We start from the raw sequence: 15,568 nt of genomic DNA, 5'->3' as shown, positions 1-15,568 counted from the left end.
CTCTGTTGTTCCGTCACATTCTTGTGGTCAAAATGAGATGAGAGTCCATCCACTGCTGCTTTATCTTTCCGTCAGTTCATCTTCAGTTTCTTTCTACTACCAAAGTTAACCATGATTAAATGTTATCAGTGTGAGTGTGCAGTGGAAAAGACAAAAAAAAAAGCACAAAGTCAAAAAAATGAAAGTTACAGAGTGGCAGAAATGGACAAGATCTAGGCCAGTGACAGACCGAGTGTGAGGCTGGCTGGAGGCTAGCATCGGAGATCAAATGCTCTACTGACACCAGCACCTCAGCATTATGACGAGGCGGACACTCTCAGCGTGGTTAGGAGTGTGGTGGAAGGAGAAGGGGGTGATGGGGCCAGAGTCGGGGGAATAAGTCTGCTGTGAAGATCCTGTAAAGATAAATTTTAATGCTTCATGAAATATTATCATCAGCCTCTTAAGAAATACAGCAAGACTGTCATAGCTGGCTTTGGGTCCCTTCATCCTCTCGATGTTTCTGTTAAAAGAAGTTAAATAATGAGTCAGTCTGAGGGCACAAGAAGCAACAACATGTTTGTGTTTGGTTCTCACTTTTTGTTTCTGAACCAGGCGATGGGAAAAATATGCTGCAAAAGCAGCAACTGATATTAAGGCCATGAAAGCGACGTCCACAAAGACCCTGGAACGACCTACTGATGTAGAAATGAACAAGGTCAAAACAAACATACAGTTTAGAAAAAAAAACTTCACAAAAATAGAAACAATGCAGAGAACAGTTGGAGTGTTTTCTCACCATTTCTCTGAGTCACATCTTGAGGATCAGGAGTTTGGAGGTTTCTAGGAAGCAGCAGCATGTCCATCGTCGAGGTTTCAGAGACAGTTGGATCTAAAAGAGACACATAGTCAGCGTCTGTTTGTAAAATGAGGCTGAAACTTTGAAAATGGCTAAAAAAAACAAAACAAACAAATCTCCTCACCGACTACAAGTTCAACAACAGCAGCTTTCACTCTGCTCCGCAGCTTGGGGATGAAACATCTGTATCTGCCGTTGTCTTCCTCCGACACGTTCAGGATCTTCAGTGAAATGTTCCCGTGTTTCATGTCGTCCATGAACAGCTCCGTCCTCCTGAAGTACGAGGCCATCTTCATGTCGGGGACCTCCTGCCTGTCCCTGTACAAGTGAACGTACTCCACTCGGCTCAGACGGTCCGACGGGTCGGGCTTCAGGTCGGGTTTGGACCACTCCACCGTCAGACCCTGGACATCGAACGTGGGCTCCAGGTGACACGGCAGGATGACATCATCACCAGGAGCAGCGATGATTGGAAGATTTGAGCCAATCACCACAACCTCACCTGGAAACAGATGGAAAATTAAAAAGTTAAACCCTTTGAACTCCCACAGACCCTCATGACTAGAAATGTGTTTCTATAAAACATTTCTAGTCACACTGAACATTTTAGGTACAAGTCAGATTTTTGAGGCGCACACACACACACACACACACACACACACACACACACACACACACACACACACACACACACACACACACACACACACACACACACACACCTGATAATCTGTTTAAAGGAAATGCAGACGAGGCTCAGTTTACTAATGTTCACAACTCAGAGACGTTCAGCTGATTATCAGATGAGACAAAGAAAAGCAAAAGGCACTGAAAGCAACGACATGGAGTATTTTGTGCTAATTAATCAGATTCAGATTTCTGATTGAGTCATCATGACTTCTTTTCATTGCTTCGTGTCACAGTGACAGTCTTTGAACTACCCAGAGTTTAAGAAGATCATGAGATGAAGCTGCAGCATGTTGATAACTGGATCAGCAGGACGTGGTCTTACAGCAAACCAACAAAACAGCAGAAGATCTGCCTTCTGTCAGTTTTTCACAATGACTCATAATGTGGAGGATGTGTTTCTGTAACTATATAACGAACCCTACATACACGTGCTGCTCAGCAATAATTGCCTGTGATCTGCAGACACATGAAGTCTAGAAACTAGACTCAGCTGCTTATTTCCAAGATGGATCCACATATTTGGTCTGACTCAGATTTTGACACCGGACGCCTGTCCTGCAGACACATCAGTTAAAACTGTATGGATGGATGAGATTAGAGAGCAGAAGTTCCTGTGAGTCACTCACACATGGCATTGCTAGCTGCTGAATCATGACCAGAGTATCTGATTAGTTTGGTTAGTCTTATAAGATGAGTTATTAAAGTCAAAGCTCCTCGTTTGATTTATTATCAAATCAGCTTGTTCAGCTTGAACCAGACTGTAGAGCATGTTTCACTTACAGTCAGAGCTCTCTTACTTTAGTACACTAAAGCTGTGTGGTTCTACTTCATGCTAGGCTCAGTGACTCTGCCTCAGATAACCTGTAACAGAGCAGTGATTAAAAAAAAAAACAATAACTGAGTGTTAATAAAACCTTCAGTGCTCCACCCAAACCTTTAAACCCAACTCTAATCATCTGTTTTTACTCCACCCTTCACATCCTCCTCATACACCCTCTAAATGAAGTCGTTTCCACTCAGTGATGATAGAACACCAGCTCAGTACAATACAGACTTCATCCTGTGTGTTAGTCAGAAACAAAAACGCTCTATTATATTTTTTAAACATATTTATTTATTTATTTTTTAATTCTGCTGCATTAACAGAAGCAGCAGTCTGACAAGTTCACACTCACACAGTCCACCTGCTATATTAACGGGGGGAAGCCGCAAATCACAGGGGCGAACCTGAATCATCTCGTTTAAACTTCTTTCCGTGTCAGTAAGTCACTGATAACTGTCTTTGCTCACAGCGACACAGAGAAGAAACCACAGCTGTGAGCTGACAGTAACGTTTACCTCGAACTGGAGTCCACACGCTGAAAGCCGAGCACAGGATAAAAGTCCACAGCGAGGCAGAGAGCGGGCTGCACACAGACATCGCAGAGAGAGCACGGACTGAGTCAGTCAGGTCTGTGTTTCTGCCTCCTGCTCAGTCAAAGCGAGACTGGCTTTAAATTCCCGCATCACTCGTCTGTGATTGGTTGAATACAGCAACAGCTGACTTGCTCCGCTGCTGAACATATTTCTGTCCTTCACAGTGTTTGCGCGATTTAACAGGTGGTCAGGCTAACTGGTGATATTCGTTTATATATGAATGAATAAATAAATAAATCTTACAATTCATCGTGTCTATCAGTAAACTCACTGCGCTCATGATCGCACATAAACATGTTTTTGACTCTAGCAATTTAATGCCAGAATTTTTAAATCAGGAACTCCAAACGTGAAACATCCAGAAACATCTGGAAACACCTGGAGCCTTGACCCGTTAACGTTCGTTATCAAACAACATGATCACCAGATCAGTTGTTCTTTGTTGTTAACAATAATTACTCATTGCTATAGAAAAGCTCGGACCACGGAAATGTTAGAAAAAAACATGATCTATAACAAACAATAATATTTAACTGTAACTCGATGAAGGGGACAAAATAAAGTTTCCAAAGTCTTCAAAAACTCCCATAAATCCCCGCGGTTAACCCCGTGATTATTTTTAGATTCAGCTGGCAGATAAAACAGGTGTTTGTCACAAGCTTCATGACTTTGACGACTCAGAACATTGATGCTAACTCATGCTGCAGGAGAACACAAAGCGAACAAAATAAAACCATAAAACTAAAATATTGCTGTGCCTCTTATGATACTGAAAGACAAAATACTGCTGTATTTGCTTTGGTCATCTGTTTGTCTGCCATGATTGTTCTCTCAGCGCTCTGACCCCTCTGAAAATACTGTTGATTATATTTTATTTATTTATTTTTACTATGATTTAATCTTTAATCTCACTGTCTTTGGATTCATTTTGAATCAGCTGAAAGTCCCTCTGAACGTCTCCGCTGATGTGTTGATCCTTCTTCTGTGAAATGATTTAAATCATCTGAATATGCGATGTGTTTCACTGCGCTATGGTTAGCTAAAAAAAACTTTAACAGATCCTGATATGAAGTCAGATCTCAGCATTTCTTTTTATCGGTGTAACGTTGTGAGTGTGCAGACAGGCTCTGGATTTACCCACACCTACGTGTCTAGACACAAGCAAATTCAAAGGGATGTTATTTGTAAGTCACTGATTCTTAAAGTAAAAGTTACTTTTTTACTTCTATTTTTTTTTATTATTTTTTTTTACTTTAAGACTGTTTTGGTGGAGGAATTAACAACAACTCCCATGATGCATTGCATAAACGTATCCATCTGAGACCCTGTGTGGGTCTACTATGTGAACACTTAACACGGGTTCACGAACAAATCAGCTAAGTTCAAGATGTCACTGCGGATCGTCTGTAGCCTGAATAACGATCATTAACTCTCAACTCTTCATGGTCTTCATGATGGTGACGATGAAGAGTTCTGAGCAACGCTGTGTGATCCTCGAACTTTTGGTATCGACTCAATACTGATTAACTACAGTATTGCCAACACCAGTACCAATACTTTCAAATTATAAAGTCAGCTTCCTCAAAGTTGAAAAACGGACTCAAGGCATTCTTGACTTTTACTGCATTTAATGGACACAAGTGGCACCAACCATACCATTTGAACTGTACAAACAACATAGAGTGATCAGTTTTCACAATAAGTTGCTATCATAGAGAATAAACAATAAAGCATATTATTCAACAACATAAAAAACATTCTCAATTTGACCTTTACAATGACCAACATAAACTTGACAGTTCTGTCACAAACAAACATCTAATTTTTCTACTAACATATAAAACACAAATTGCAAACCTCATTGGCCGCATGAACTTGAAGGGGTTAATGAAAACACATCTCGCAGTGCACACTCTTTCCCCATAGCCGGGAAACTTCTTTGCATGCGTCTACATAGCTCTACCACCAACTGAGAAAGGAAAGCATGCTGCTCTCTACCGAGTGTGACGTGTAAATGAAAATATTGTCAACCTCAAACAACAGACTGAACATTGGTTCCACCCTGGAAACATTCTGTAAAACCTTTAAATGTGTGTTGTTAAACCAAAAATGTATACATTAAATATGATTTATTAAAAAGAAAGTACTTTAATGTATTTATTGTAACTTACACCCATGAAATTACCATAAACTGCATAACTGCTGCTGACGGCAGTCACAAGGGGAGAGCAGTGTGTCATCATCTATGTGCCAACAACACCAACACGAGGATATCATATCGTGCGTCTGAGATGAACCATCAGCAGTTCTGAACACATTTTAATGATCACTAAATCACTGTGACTTGTACTTTCTGTATAAATATGCTTTTTTTTCTGAGTGTAGTCTTTTGGTTGTTTTTTTCAACCGTCTCCCTGTGTGTGTATTTGTGTCCATGCTCCCAGATGTTTTGGGTTGCCAGATCGTGATCCTGCAAGTGTTCCTGCGCTGGAGGAAGCCACACCTGCCACTCGTCATCAGCGCCTTATTTAAGAGTGTGGCTGAGCTCCAGTCGGTGCCGATTCTTCCTTCTGACTTGTCAGTACAGCCGTGGTCTGCTATTTTAGAAATCCCTCGCTAAAGTAAGGATCGTCTAGTCATCAATGTGTTTTGTCTTCACTAGGTATTGGTAGGAGTTTGCTGTTTTCACTATGCACTTTTTATAGACACTTGCACTGTGTGGATCAGGGAGGAAGCGCCACGCCACTCCAGTGCCTGGAACTTGTAAATAGTGATTCATTGTGCACTTTATAAATAAATTCACTGTTCACCACAAGAGTCCTGCATTTGGGTGCTACTTCTCGCCTGCAACTCCATCGTCTGCCACCACAGTCTCTGACAAATTCAGTGACATACAGGACTGAGGACTCGAGTCTGCACCTATGTTAACTGGAACAAAACAAAAACAGTCCTGGAGATGGCTATAAGAGTTATTATAGTTTTGCATTTTCTGACAATTTTTAGATTTTATTTTAGTTAACTAAAATGTCACTCTTTGTTTTTTTTATATGTAGTTTTAGTTTTTATTTTAGAGGCTTAAGAGTGTTTTTGTATGAGGCCCAGAAACCTAGTTTGTGAGAAGGAGCAAGACGAGGACTACCAGACCTGGCAAATTAAATCCAGGTAGCTCCTCACGTGCATGTTTCCCATCAAACTGTCAGAAACATGAGACTAATGAAAACTTCATCATACATGACATTAATTGAGACATAAAGGAGTAAGAGTGTGTGTATGTGTGTAAAGCAGTAAGAGATGACTGCATCAGACTGAGCTAAGAATAATAAAACTCTGTAGAGCATTTTAATATCTGTGAAACACAAAATAATTCACAAAAATACAAACTTTCATCTAATCAAACAGTTTGAAAACTTCATAAAATGCAAACAGGAAACAACACACAGAAATGATAAATAAATAAATAAATATATATGAGGCACGGAATAATTTATTTATAACACACTTTAAAAACAAAGTTTACAAAGAGCAGGAAGAAGGTGATTTTAAACATTAAAGACAAATAAAAGAAACACACTAAAGTTCATAAAAAATAAGTAGAACAAATGTCAAGACAAACATTTAAAAATCAAAGACACCATCTCTCTATCTATGGTCAAGTGCATGCTTCACATCAGCGAGGTTAACTGCGAATTTCTATACCAAATAAAAGCTTTTTTAAGTTGACCCCAGAGAAAGATGGTAAGCTGCCCAGTTAGTCAGAAATATACTATAGTGTAAAATTAAATAATCAGCTCAAGTTTTATATAGTCAGTTATTTACAAATAAATACCTGTTATTCATCCATGACTCCTACATAATGTTTGTGCAATCAAAGTAAACATCTGTCAGATTATTATCACATATTTACTGCTTTGCAAACTTCATAAAGTACAAACAAACAAAGAAAACAAAACGAACACGTACAAAATAGAAAACTTTTTTTTTTAAAGTAAATACTTTCCTCAGCAGAGCTTCGTGCTCTCATTCTATTTATGATGATAATAACTTACATGTAACGTCTTTCATTTATTTACTGTGTAGATACTGTGTAGCATTCACTCTGTGTTTTATCTGATAGTTGTTAAACACTTTTGTAAAAGTGACCTTGTGATGATCTCAGTGCTGCTGGACTGAAGTGTCTTCCTGTGGCTGCTTGTTTGAATCCCCAACCAAATTGTCAGGATCCAGAAAAGATAAACCAACGCTCTCCACTCCATTAACACCAACAATCCTTTGTGCAAAGCACTAGTAATTGTTATGACTTTGGATCCCCTGGTCCCCCGAATGCTTCTATTAAAAGAAGTTTAATAATGAGTCAGTCTGACGGCACAAGAAGCAAAAACATGTTTGTGTTTGTTTCTGACGTACCTTTTGTGTGATGGCGAGAGAAATAAGCAGCAAGTGCAGCGACTACAAGTAAAGAAACAGTGATGATGATGGAGATCAGCACAGCGACCCTGGACCGACCTGCTGAGGTGAAAAAAGGTCACCACAAATGGACCAAAAACGTCACCAAAACAGAAATGATGCAGAGATAAATCTGGATTTTTTTTCCTCACTGTTTCTCTGAGTCGTGTCCTCAGGATCTGGAGTTTGGACGTTTCTGGGATGCAGTGGTGTCTCTGTCAATGAGATTTTCCAGTAGTTTGGGTCTAAAAGACACAAAAAAAACATAAGAGTCATAAATTGTTAATAAAAATTTGAGTTTGGAACCACAAACATCGCCAAAACAAATCTTCTCACCGACTACAAGTTCAACAACAGCAGCTTTCACTCTGCTCTGCAGCTTGGGGATGAAACATCTGTATCTGCCGTTGTCTTCCTCCGACACGTTCAGGATCTTCAGTGAAATGTTCCCGTGTTTCATGTCGTCCATGAACAGCTCCGTCCTCCTGAAGTACGAGGCCATCTTCATGTCGGGGACCTCCTGCCTGTCCCTGTACAGGTGAACGTACTCCACTCGGCTCAGACGGTCCGACGGGTCGGGCTTCAGGTCGGGTTTGGACCACTCCACCGTCAGACCCTGGACATCGAACATGGGCGCCAGGTGACACGGCAGGATGACATCACCACCCGGAGCAGCGATGATTGGAAGATTTGAACCAATCACCACAACCTCACCTGGAAACAGATGGAAAATTAATTCTCCTGAACTCCTACAGAACTTCCACAGATCTTCAGTGTATAACTCTGTAAAGTGACACACACACAAACACTTGAAGATCTTGAACAGCCAAATGAGTGTTTCTGCTGTTATTCCAGAAATGTTTCTTACTGAGATCAAATTATTTAAAGAAAGAAGTCCTCCTCAGTCTACTGGTAAACAGGACAGGGATCTCAATATCAGGATGCAAATTTACAGCAGAATAAATTAAGCTGAATGCATCCGGTTTAAATGGAGGCATATCTGTGCTGGTTCAGACACACGCAGTGTCAGGGATTCAAAGTTTTGATCATGGGAAACAGTCTGGTCCGTAACTGCTTTAATCTAAACCTGAACAGCTTCCTCTGTGAGTAATCTCTGTAATTAAGTGAAATCATCATGAGATCATCAGACAGACAGTAAAATGCTGGGTTCCTGTGGGTACCTGCTGATCCAGAACAAGGAAATTACAGTAACCAGACACAGGAAGACAAAAAAAAAAAAAAAAAAAAAAAAAAAACCTTAATCCACAGAGACTTTTAACCAAATTCTTCTGAATTAGGTTGTTAAAGCCAAAACTAGCTCATCTGTGGAAAGCCATGATGGACGCATATGTCGGCTAAAAATATTGGAACATAGTGTAAATTCATCCCCTTACCACAATGTATGATGTGGTTTCTGGTGTTTGTGTGGAAACAACAACGCAAATATTCAGTATATTAGGTTTGTGTGACGTTGGTTTAATTCAGTCCTCGTTTGCTGACATTATTTTTCCCCCCCGTAAGGCCATGATTTCTTAAACAAATTCAATGTAATTTAAGTGAATTAAGTTCTACAGTGTGGAGACGTTACCAAGTTGGCTGCTGAAGACTTCTGGACTTCTAGAAAGACTTCCTGTACCATCACGGGACGTCGGAATAACTGGAAAAAGAAATTCACAACTTCAGAAGAGATCATGAGAAGATAGAGAAGATTTTATTATACAAGCAGCTGACATCATACACAAAAACATGAAGCCTGAACATGAATATATTTAAAAACAAACAAACAAAAACATATAAACATATGGAAATTAATTAATATAATCTTTTTTTTGCCTTATATTCGGTAATGTTTTATTAAATTGTGATGTTTAATGCTTTCTATATAGATTAGTTAGAAATATTCACAAAATAATTCCTTGACCCTGATAACAGGTCAGATAAAATAATAATAATAATAATAATAATAATAATAATAATAATAATAATAAAGAAACCATACACAAAAGTCCCTATATAATTGAATTTCTTTTATGTCTAGTCACCAGTGATTAACTAACTGGATGTGTGGTGGGGGTTTTCCCAGAAATGACTCAATGATGGAATTAAATCAAGACTGAAAAGAGCAGAGTCATGATTACCAAACAATAAATGAGCTTATGACATGTGTAAATTTACAACTCAGTAGAATATTCTTAGAAAGATCAAATGTGTGTACCATACAAATTAAGCACCCCTTCCCTTCCAAGGTGAACATATCTGTTCAGAACAAAGCAGGAGATCCATAAAAAGGTACAAGTTAATCTAGATTTTCTTCTATGTTCTTATTTTGTACGGTAGGTTCAGGGAGTTTACCTCATAAAACAGTGGAGTAGGACAGTAACTTAAAATCTAACGCAGAATGGAAACTTTAAACTGAAAGCCTGACTAAAAATATTTACAAGAATAAGTGAAACATATGTAAAATCAAGACTTTCACGTGACTGAATTTGATTGGACAAATCAGTCACGTGATCAGGCCTTACAACTGCGCCGAAATGGCGGCTCATTTCAAACTGTGTCATTACGTGATATCAGAGATTATATTTAATGTTTTCTAGCGAGTTTCCACACCGGACATGTTACCTTATTTCGTTCTTGTTGCTAGGCAGCAATGTGGCGCACGCGTTTTGTTTACGCTGTGAGAAACAGGTGTGGCGCGTCTGACGTAAATAGGCGTGTCGAACCTTTACACATCTTTAGAATGCTCAGTGGATCATCGCCTTTATCCGACCTACATAACACTCTTATCAACGCTCAAATGGGAAGAAACCGCTTCATACAGGGCAGAACCTGCCTGATAATCACCACAATTTAACATTATTTTACGTCTCAAAAGTAATTAACTGATGTCATTACTCACAGTGACACACAACAAAGTTGAATTGCTAAAAGGGAACTCGGCTTGTTTATTTCTTGAAAATGTGAATGAAATGTAGCTGTGAGTTTACCTTGAACGGGAGTCCAGACGAGCAAAGCTGAGCACAGGATGAAAGTCCACAGTGAGGATGAGTCTCCACCCAGCGAGCTGTACACAGACATGGCTCGTATATTCTTTGAATGAATAACCCGAATCATCGTGGACCGTTCAAGTAGGCTACTTCTTTAGCCCCGCCCATCTCTCTCTCTCTCTTTTCCTTAGTCATTTGACTAGAAACATCTGGAAACACCTGGAGAAAACACGACCAGCCAACACAGTCATGAGCTGGAACACCCTTTCACCCAGTTATGTAGGTCTTACTAAATAAAAGTCCATCACTGAGCTATAAACAAGTGTTGTTCTCCATCACTTTGAACTGCAGACATATTTACACAATAAATATATTGTATGGAAGGAGGCCATACCTAGAGAGAAACCTTTAAATTTCCTTTAACGCTTTGATCTGTATCGGATGCTGTAAAAAAAAACTGAACATATTTAAACACAAAACAGTCTTGGTGTTTGGGGATGATTTGTTTCAGTCTAGTTAGCAATGATCAGGGGGGATTTTAACCCTTTAATTTGTCCATCGGAGACGCTTTAAGGTCTCACTGAAGATTTAAGTTCTCTTTAAATACTCAGGTATAACATTTAAATAAGTTCACACAGTGAGACTAAATAAATGTTAAAAGTCCGCTTGTTCACTGTAGCTGTTTTATACTATGTTACCCATGATGCACCTCGGTATCTGTACTTCCGGTTGGGAACGTGTTCAGCGCAGTTCAGGACAGATGAGAGGTGTGTCGGAGGAGTAACGTATTTACTTGCATTCCTGTGTGAGTTAATATTGTGTGCGTGCTTACCATATGACCACACACACACCCATATACACACTCACACCCCCTTTACCTGCATGTGAATACTGTAATGCCTCCCTACCAACGCTGTACATCCTGTTGGTGTCATCTGCCACCTCCTTAGTAAAGTTATTTGAACTACATCACTGTGGAGTACCATTCCTTCTGACCGAGGACGACTCAGTTGAAGCGTGATCGGCAATCAGTGCAAACATACATTACAATAAATATTCATTAAACATGCTGAGGAGTGTTTCTTCTCCAGGCTGAACTTCACAGTTTTGTATTGAAGGAGGAAATCCATCAGTTTCACTGCTTGATGTTTCCAAGCAGATCCTCTAGAGTCTGACAGCAGCAACTCTGACTGAAGACGTCTGTAAGAAATATTTCCTGTTTACATCCTCTGATCTTCCAGTCTCTGTTTTCTTGTTCTACACTTTCTTTATGTGAAAATGAGCTCGATAAACTGGACATGGTCTTGAGCTGGGGTCAAAGTTCAAATTAGGCTCACTTCCTGTTATAGAAGATGATCTTGGTGCTGTTGGGCCCGAGTGTCTCCCGGTGGCTGTTGGTTTGAATCCAACCTGACTGAAGATCCAGTAAAAATAAAAAGTGTTTTTCTCATTTGCCTCTGGCTGTTTCTGATTTTAAAAAAACAGTTGAAAAGATTTTTTTTTTTAATCCAATTAAGTCTGATGGCAAGAATCGACATTATTTGTTTGTTTGTTTCTTACTTTTAATTTCTAAAAAAATGCACTAATAGAATTATGCAAAGAAAGCAGCGACAGCAGCAACGGACATGAAGGCGATGACAATGATGACCACAGAGACCCTGGTGATGTCAACAAAGGAAAAAAGGTAAATGCACAAAAATGTCACCCAAACAGAAATAATGAGGAGAAGAACTGGATTGTTATCTCACCGTTTCTTAGAGTTTTGTCCTGATGATCTTGCGTTTGGAGCGACGTCTCTGTCGTTGAGGTTTTAACGTGGTTTGGCTCTAAAAGTCACGAAAAAAATAAATAAAATAAAACTGAAGGTTTGTAATGGTACAGAAAAAACACACAAAACTGTTGGGAACCACAAACATCGCCAAAACAAATCTTCTCACCGACTACAAGTTCAACAACAGCAGCTTTCACTCTGCTCTGCAGCTTGGGGATGAAACATCTGTATCTGCCGTTGTCTTCCTCCGACACGTTCAGGATCTTCAGTGAAATGTTCCCGTGTTTCATGTCGTCCATGAACAGCTCCGTCCTCCTGAAGTACGAGGCCATCTTCATGTCGGGGACCTCCTTCCTGTCCCTGTACAGGTGAACGTACTCCACTCGGCTCAGCCGGTCCGACGGGTCGGGCTTCAGGTCGGGTTTGGACCACTCCACCGTCAGACCCTGGACATCGAACGTGGGCTCCAGGTGACACGGCAGGATGACATCATCACCCGGAGCAGCAACGATTGGAAGATTTGAACCGATCACCAGAACCTCACCTGGAAACAGGCAGAAAATGAATTCTCCTGAACTCCTACAGAATTTCCACAGATCCTCAGATCGTCAGTGTATAACTCTATAAAGTTACACACTGAAGACCTGAACATCATGAACAGCCCCATGAGTCTTTGTGGTGTTACTGCAGAGGTGTTTCTGGGACTAAATTATTGAATGAAACAAGTCCTCCTCAATGTTTCCAAAACCAACAGAGAACTCATGGGAGATTTGTTTCACCCTAAAGCCTTGTTTAGTTCTAATAAGTGATGCCGAGTCAGTGGAATTAAGGAGCCTGGGACCTGGTAAGAGTTCACATGGGCTGAGGTTGTGTATAAACCTCAGGTCATGTGTCCATAAGGACCCATATGATCACAGGGTGATAGTGACATTGCACATCATAGGTCACAACACCACTGAAGGTTCAATATGTGGGACTCTGTCAGCTTTTATATGTGAAGAAACTGGAATACAAGCTCAATAAAGTCAGGTTCTGCCATTTCTATCTTTGAAAGACTTCAAGAAAATAAATTTCTCTGGCCCATAACACTCACTATACGTTTGAGAGATTTCAGACATAACCAATGAGTATTTCTTAGTTTTAGTGATTCCTCTTTAGAGAGACGGCCCTTTAGGGATTAACCATGCAAATAAACAGGTCGAGTTTCTGAGTTCTGTCAATTTCGTTGAACTTCTATTCTTTATCACCTCTTCAAAAACAAAAGCATCCATCAAGTTTTTGAAGGAAGCCACAAGTAACAAAACTGGTTTAACACATGAAAAAGTTGGATTACCTTCTTCAAAACTGTTCAACACTGCGGCTTTAATTTCATTAATTTGTTAATCAAATGCTCATGATAACCCTCCCAGGCCAGAGACATGTCAACCATTAGACATGACAAGGAAAGGCAAAGGTTTTTTGTTTGTTTCAGCTCCAGTTTAAACAGAATCACCTTTGTCTTCTTCCATTTCTTCAGTCTTTGGGGTACTAAGAGTTACAAGACGAGATGAAGAAACAGCAAGAAGCAGAGAGCGTTTAAAAGTACAAAACAGAGCTGTTTTCACATTTAACTCATAACCTGTCTTTGTGGAGGATGTGTAGCACAGCAGGGTAGAAGCCTAACCGATTAACACAAATGGATGTCTTGGTATATCAGGCAATAACTGATTATTGGTGGTTATTCAAACATGATCTACATGGCAGATAAACAACAAAGTCACCAAAATCACCAGAGCTGCTTATATTTGGAAAGTCCAAATGTCATCTAAGCATTTAAAACAAATGAGTTGTTATTAAATGTCACAACGTCCTTTTGTTCAGTCACATCAATTCTGAGCTGATTAACTGATGAAATACTTTACAACAATTCTCCGTGACTCACTGACTGACTCATGGGACGGATACGTATTGAAGCCCGTTTGCAATAAAAAAAAAATCAAACAAACAAACAAAAACAACCCAAAAATCAAGTATCTAAAATCGAAATTTCGAGTTACTTTTCTCAACATTTCGAGAAAATAACTCGAGTTATAGATCCTTTTTTTCCTTAGTGGTGGTAACGGGCTTCCATAGATATGGGATGGGTGGATGGATACGGCCAGATGCGGCTTCTAAGTCTCTCTTTTTTTTCAGCGGACGGTTTTAACGTTTACCGGGAGATCTCCACACCTGTCAGATGTTGGTGCCAAACAGCAAAGTATAGCACGTGTCTTCTATTACACTTTAATCACGCGCGGCCCTGCAGTATTAACAGAGACACCACGTTCACACTCACACTTTCAGCCTGTTCAGTGTTGTCCGTTATAATTAATCCTCTGTGAGCGCTTAAACGGGGTAAAGCCGCTCATCGCAAAGGAGAGCCTGCTTAAATCATCTCGTTGAAACTTCTTTCCGTGTCAAAGTAACTCACTGATAACTGTCATCACTCACAGCGACACGGAGAAGAAGAACACACAGCTGTGAGCTGACAGTAACGTTTACCTCCAGCCAGAGTCCACACGCTGAAAGCCGAGCACAGAATAGAAGTCCACAGTCCACAATAGAAGACAGACATGGTGCACAGAACACGGAGTCCGTGGATTAATTAATCAAACCTGAGGTTGTCTGTGCTCCTGCCTCGATCTCACTGGATGTATGTATGAATGACCTGTTAGTCTTCAAATATCCAGATACGGTAACGAGCAATGTTCCCTCTAAGCTGCGCGCGTGCGCAATTGCTCACTGCTGCTGGCACGGTCTCTGCGCACAGAAAATCTGCGTTGCGCAAAAAAAAAAATCTAACCTGAATTGAAATTAATATTAAAACTTTAACAATTCTGTTTTGCAGTGCTAGTCAGTAAGTGACTGGCTGCTTAGAACGATGCCACCTTATCCTAGTCCAGCCAATAATGCGATGGTTGAGATGTGAGAGATTTGCGACGTTTAGCGCAAATCTTGTGTAGTTAGTGTGTAGTGTAGTCAATAGTTTAGTTGTGTGTGTCAGAACAAGGAGGCGACTGCTGAATACTGCTTTTCCTTTTTCAATCTATACCGGTACACATACCAGCCAAACAATTTGCGTTATGGAACAGAATGATTTCGGGATTTATATGGAAGGGCCGTAAACCCAGAGTTAGATAAATAACATTGCAACTACCTAAGGAACGGGGTGGACTTTCCCTCCCAAACTTAGAAAGCTATTTTAAAGCAGCACAATTAAGATACTTAATTTATTGGTGTGATCCTTTGTATGAAGCAAAATGGAAATATTTAGATGTGACACAATTAAAATCACCACTACAGACAATATTAGGAGATAAAAAATTATATTTGGAACAGAAAAATAATTTAAACGAATGGACTAAAACTCCTTTAAAGATATGGTTTGATGAATGCAAAAGCCTT

At 39.9% G+C, this 15,568-nt stretch overlaps 3 protein-coding genes across 5 annotated transcripts; all 3 read right to left on the bottom strand.

Moving 5' to 3' along the window:
• Positions 1-448: 448 nt before the first annotated feature.
• LOC113019007 (myelin-oligodendrocyte glycoprotein-like) lies at positions 449-2,965 on the bottom strand. Of its 2 annotated transcripts, none has more exons than XM_026162493.1 (5): positions 2,867-2,965; positions 963-1,340; positions 779-871; positions 577-677; positions 449-502 (listed from the first exon to the last, which is right to left on the bottom strand). In XM_026162493.1, exons 1-5 carry the CDS (start codon positions 2,946-2,948, stop codon positions 464-466), a joined length of 693 nt encoding a protein of 230 aa, XP_026018278.1. In that variant the 5' UTR covers positions 2,949-2,965; the 3' UTR covers positions 449-463. The 2 variants fall into 2 exon arrangements, with proteins under 2 accessions (XP_026018278.1, XP_026018279.1); XM_026162494.1 differs by having other exon boundaries at positions 577-674.
• A 3,548-nt stretch (positions 2,966-6,513) lies between these two features.
• Positions 6,514-10,490, bottom strand: LOC113012671 (myelin-oligodendrocyte glycoprotein-like). Of its 2 annotated transcripts, none has more exons than XM_026152974.1 (6): positions 10,375-10,490; positions 8,976-9,044; positions 7,724-8,101; positions 7,540-7,632; positions 7,349-7,450; positions 6,514-7,270 (listed from the first exon to the last, which is right to left on the bottom strand). In XM_026152974.1, exons 1-6 carry the CDS (start codon positions 10,463-10,465, stop codon positions 7,236-7,238), a joined length of 768 nt encoding a protein of 255 aa, XP_026008759.1. In that variant the 5' UTR covers positions 10,466-10,490; the 3' UTR covers positions 6,514-7,235. The 2 variants fall into 2 exon arrangements, with proteins under 2 accessions (XP_026008759.1, XP_026008761.1); XM_026152976.1 differs by having other exon boundaries at positions 7,349-7,447.
• A 1,694-nt stretch (positions 10,491-12,184) lies between these two features.
• Positions 12,185-14,855, bottom strand: LOC113013716 (myelin-oligodendrocyte glycoprotein-like). The gene is made up of 3 exons (XM_026154861.1): positions 14,666-14,855; positions 12,272-12,689; positions 12,185-12,200 (listed from the first exon to the last, which is right to left on the bottom strand). The coding sequence occupies exons 1-3, from the start codon at positions 14,736-14,738 to the stop codon at positions 12,185-12,187; spliced, it is 507 nt and encodes a 168-aa protein (XP_026010646.1). The 5' UTR covers positions 14,739-14,855.
• Positions 14,856-15,568: the final 713 nt, after the last annotated feature.

Source organism: Astatotilapia calliptera, chromosome 3, assembly GCF_900246225.1.
Source record: "Astatotilapia calliptera chromosome 3, fAstCal1.2, whole genome shotgun sequence".
Classification (NCBI taxonomy): Eukaryota; Metazoa; Chordata; class Actinopteri; order Cichliformes; family Cichlidae; genus Astatotilapia; species Astatotilapia calliptera.
Note: the sequence above shows the minus strand (reverse complement) of the source record. Positions and strands in the feature narration are given on the sequence as shown.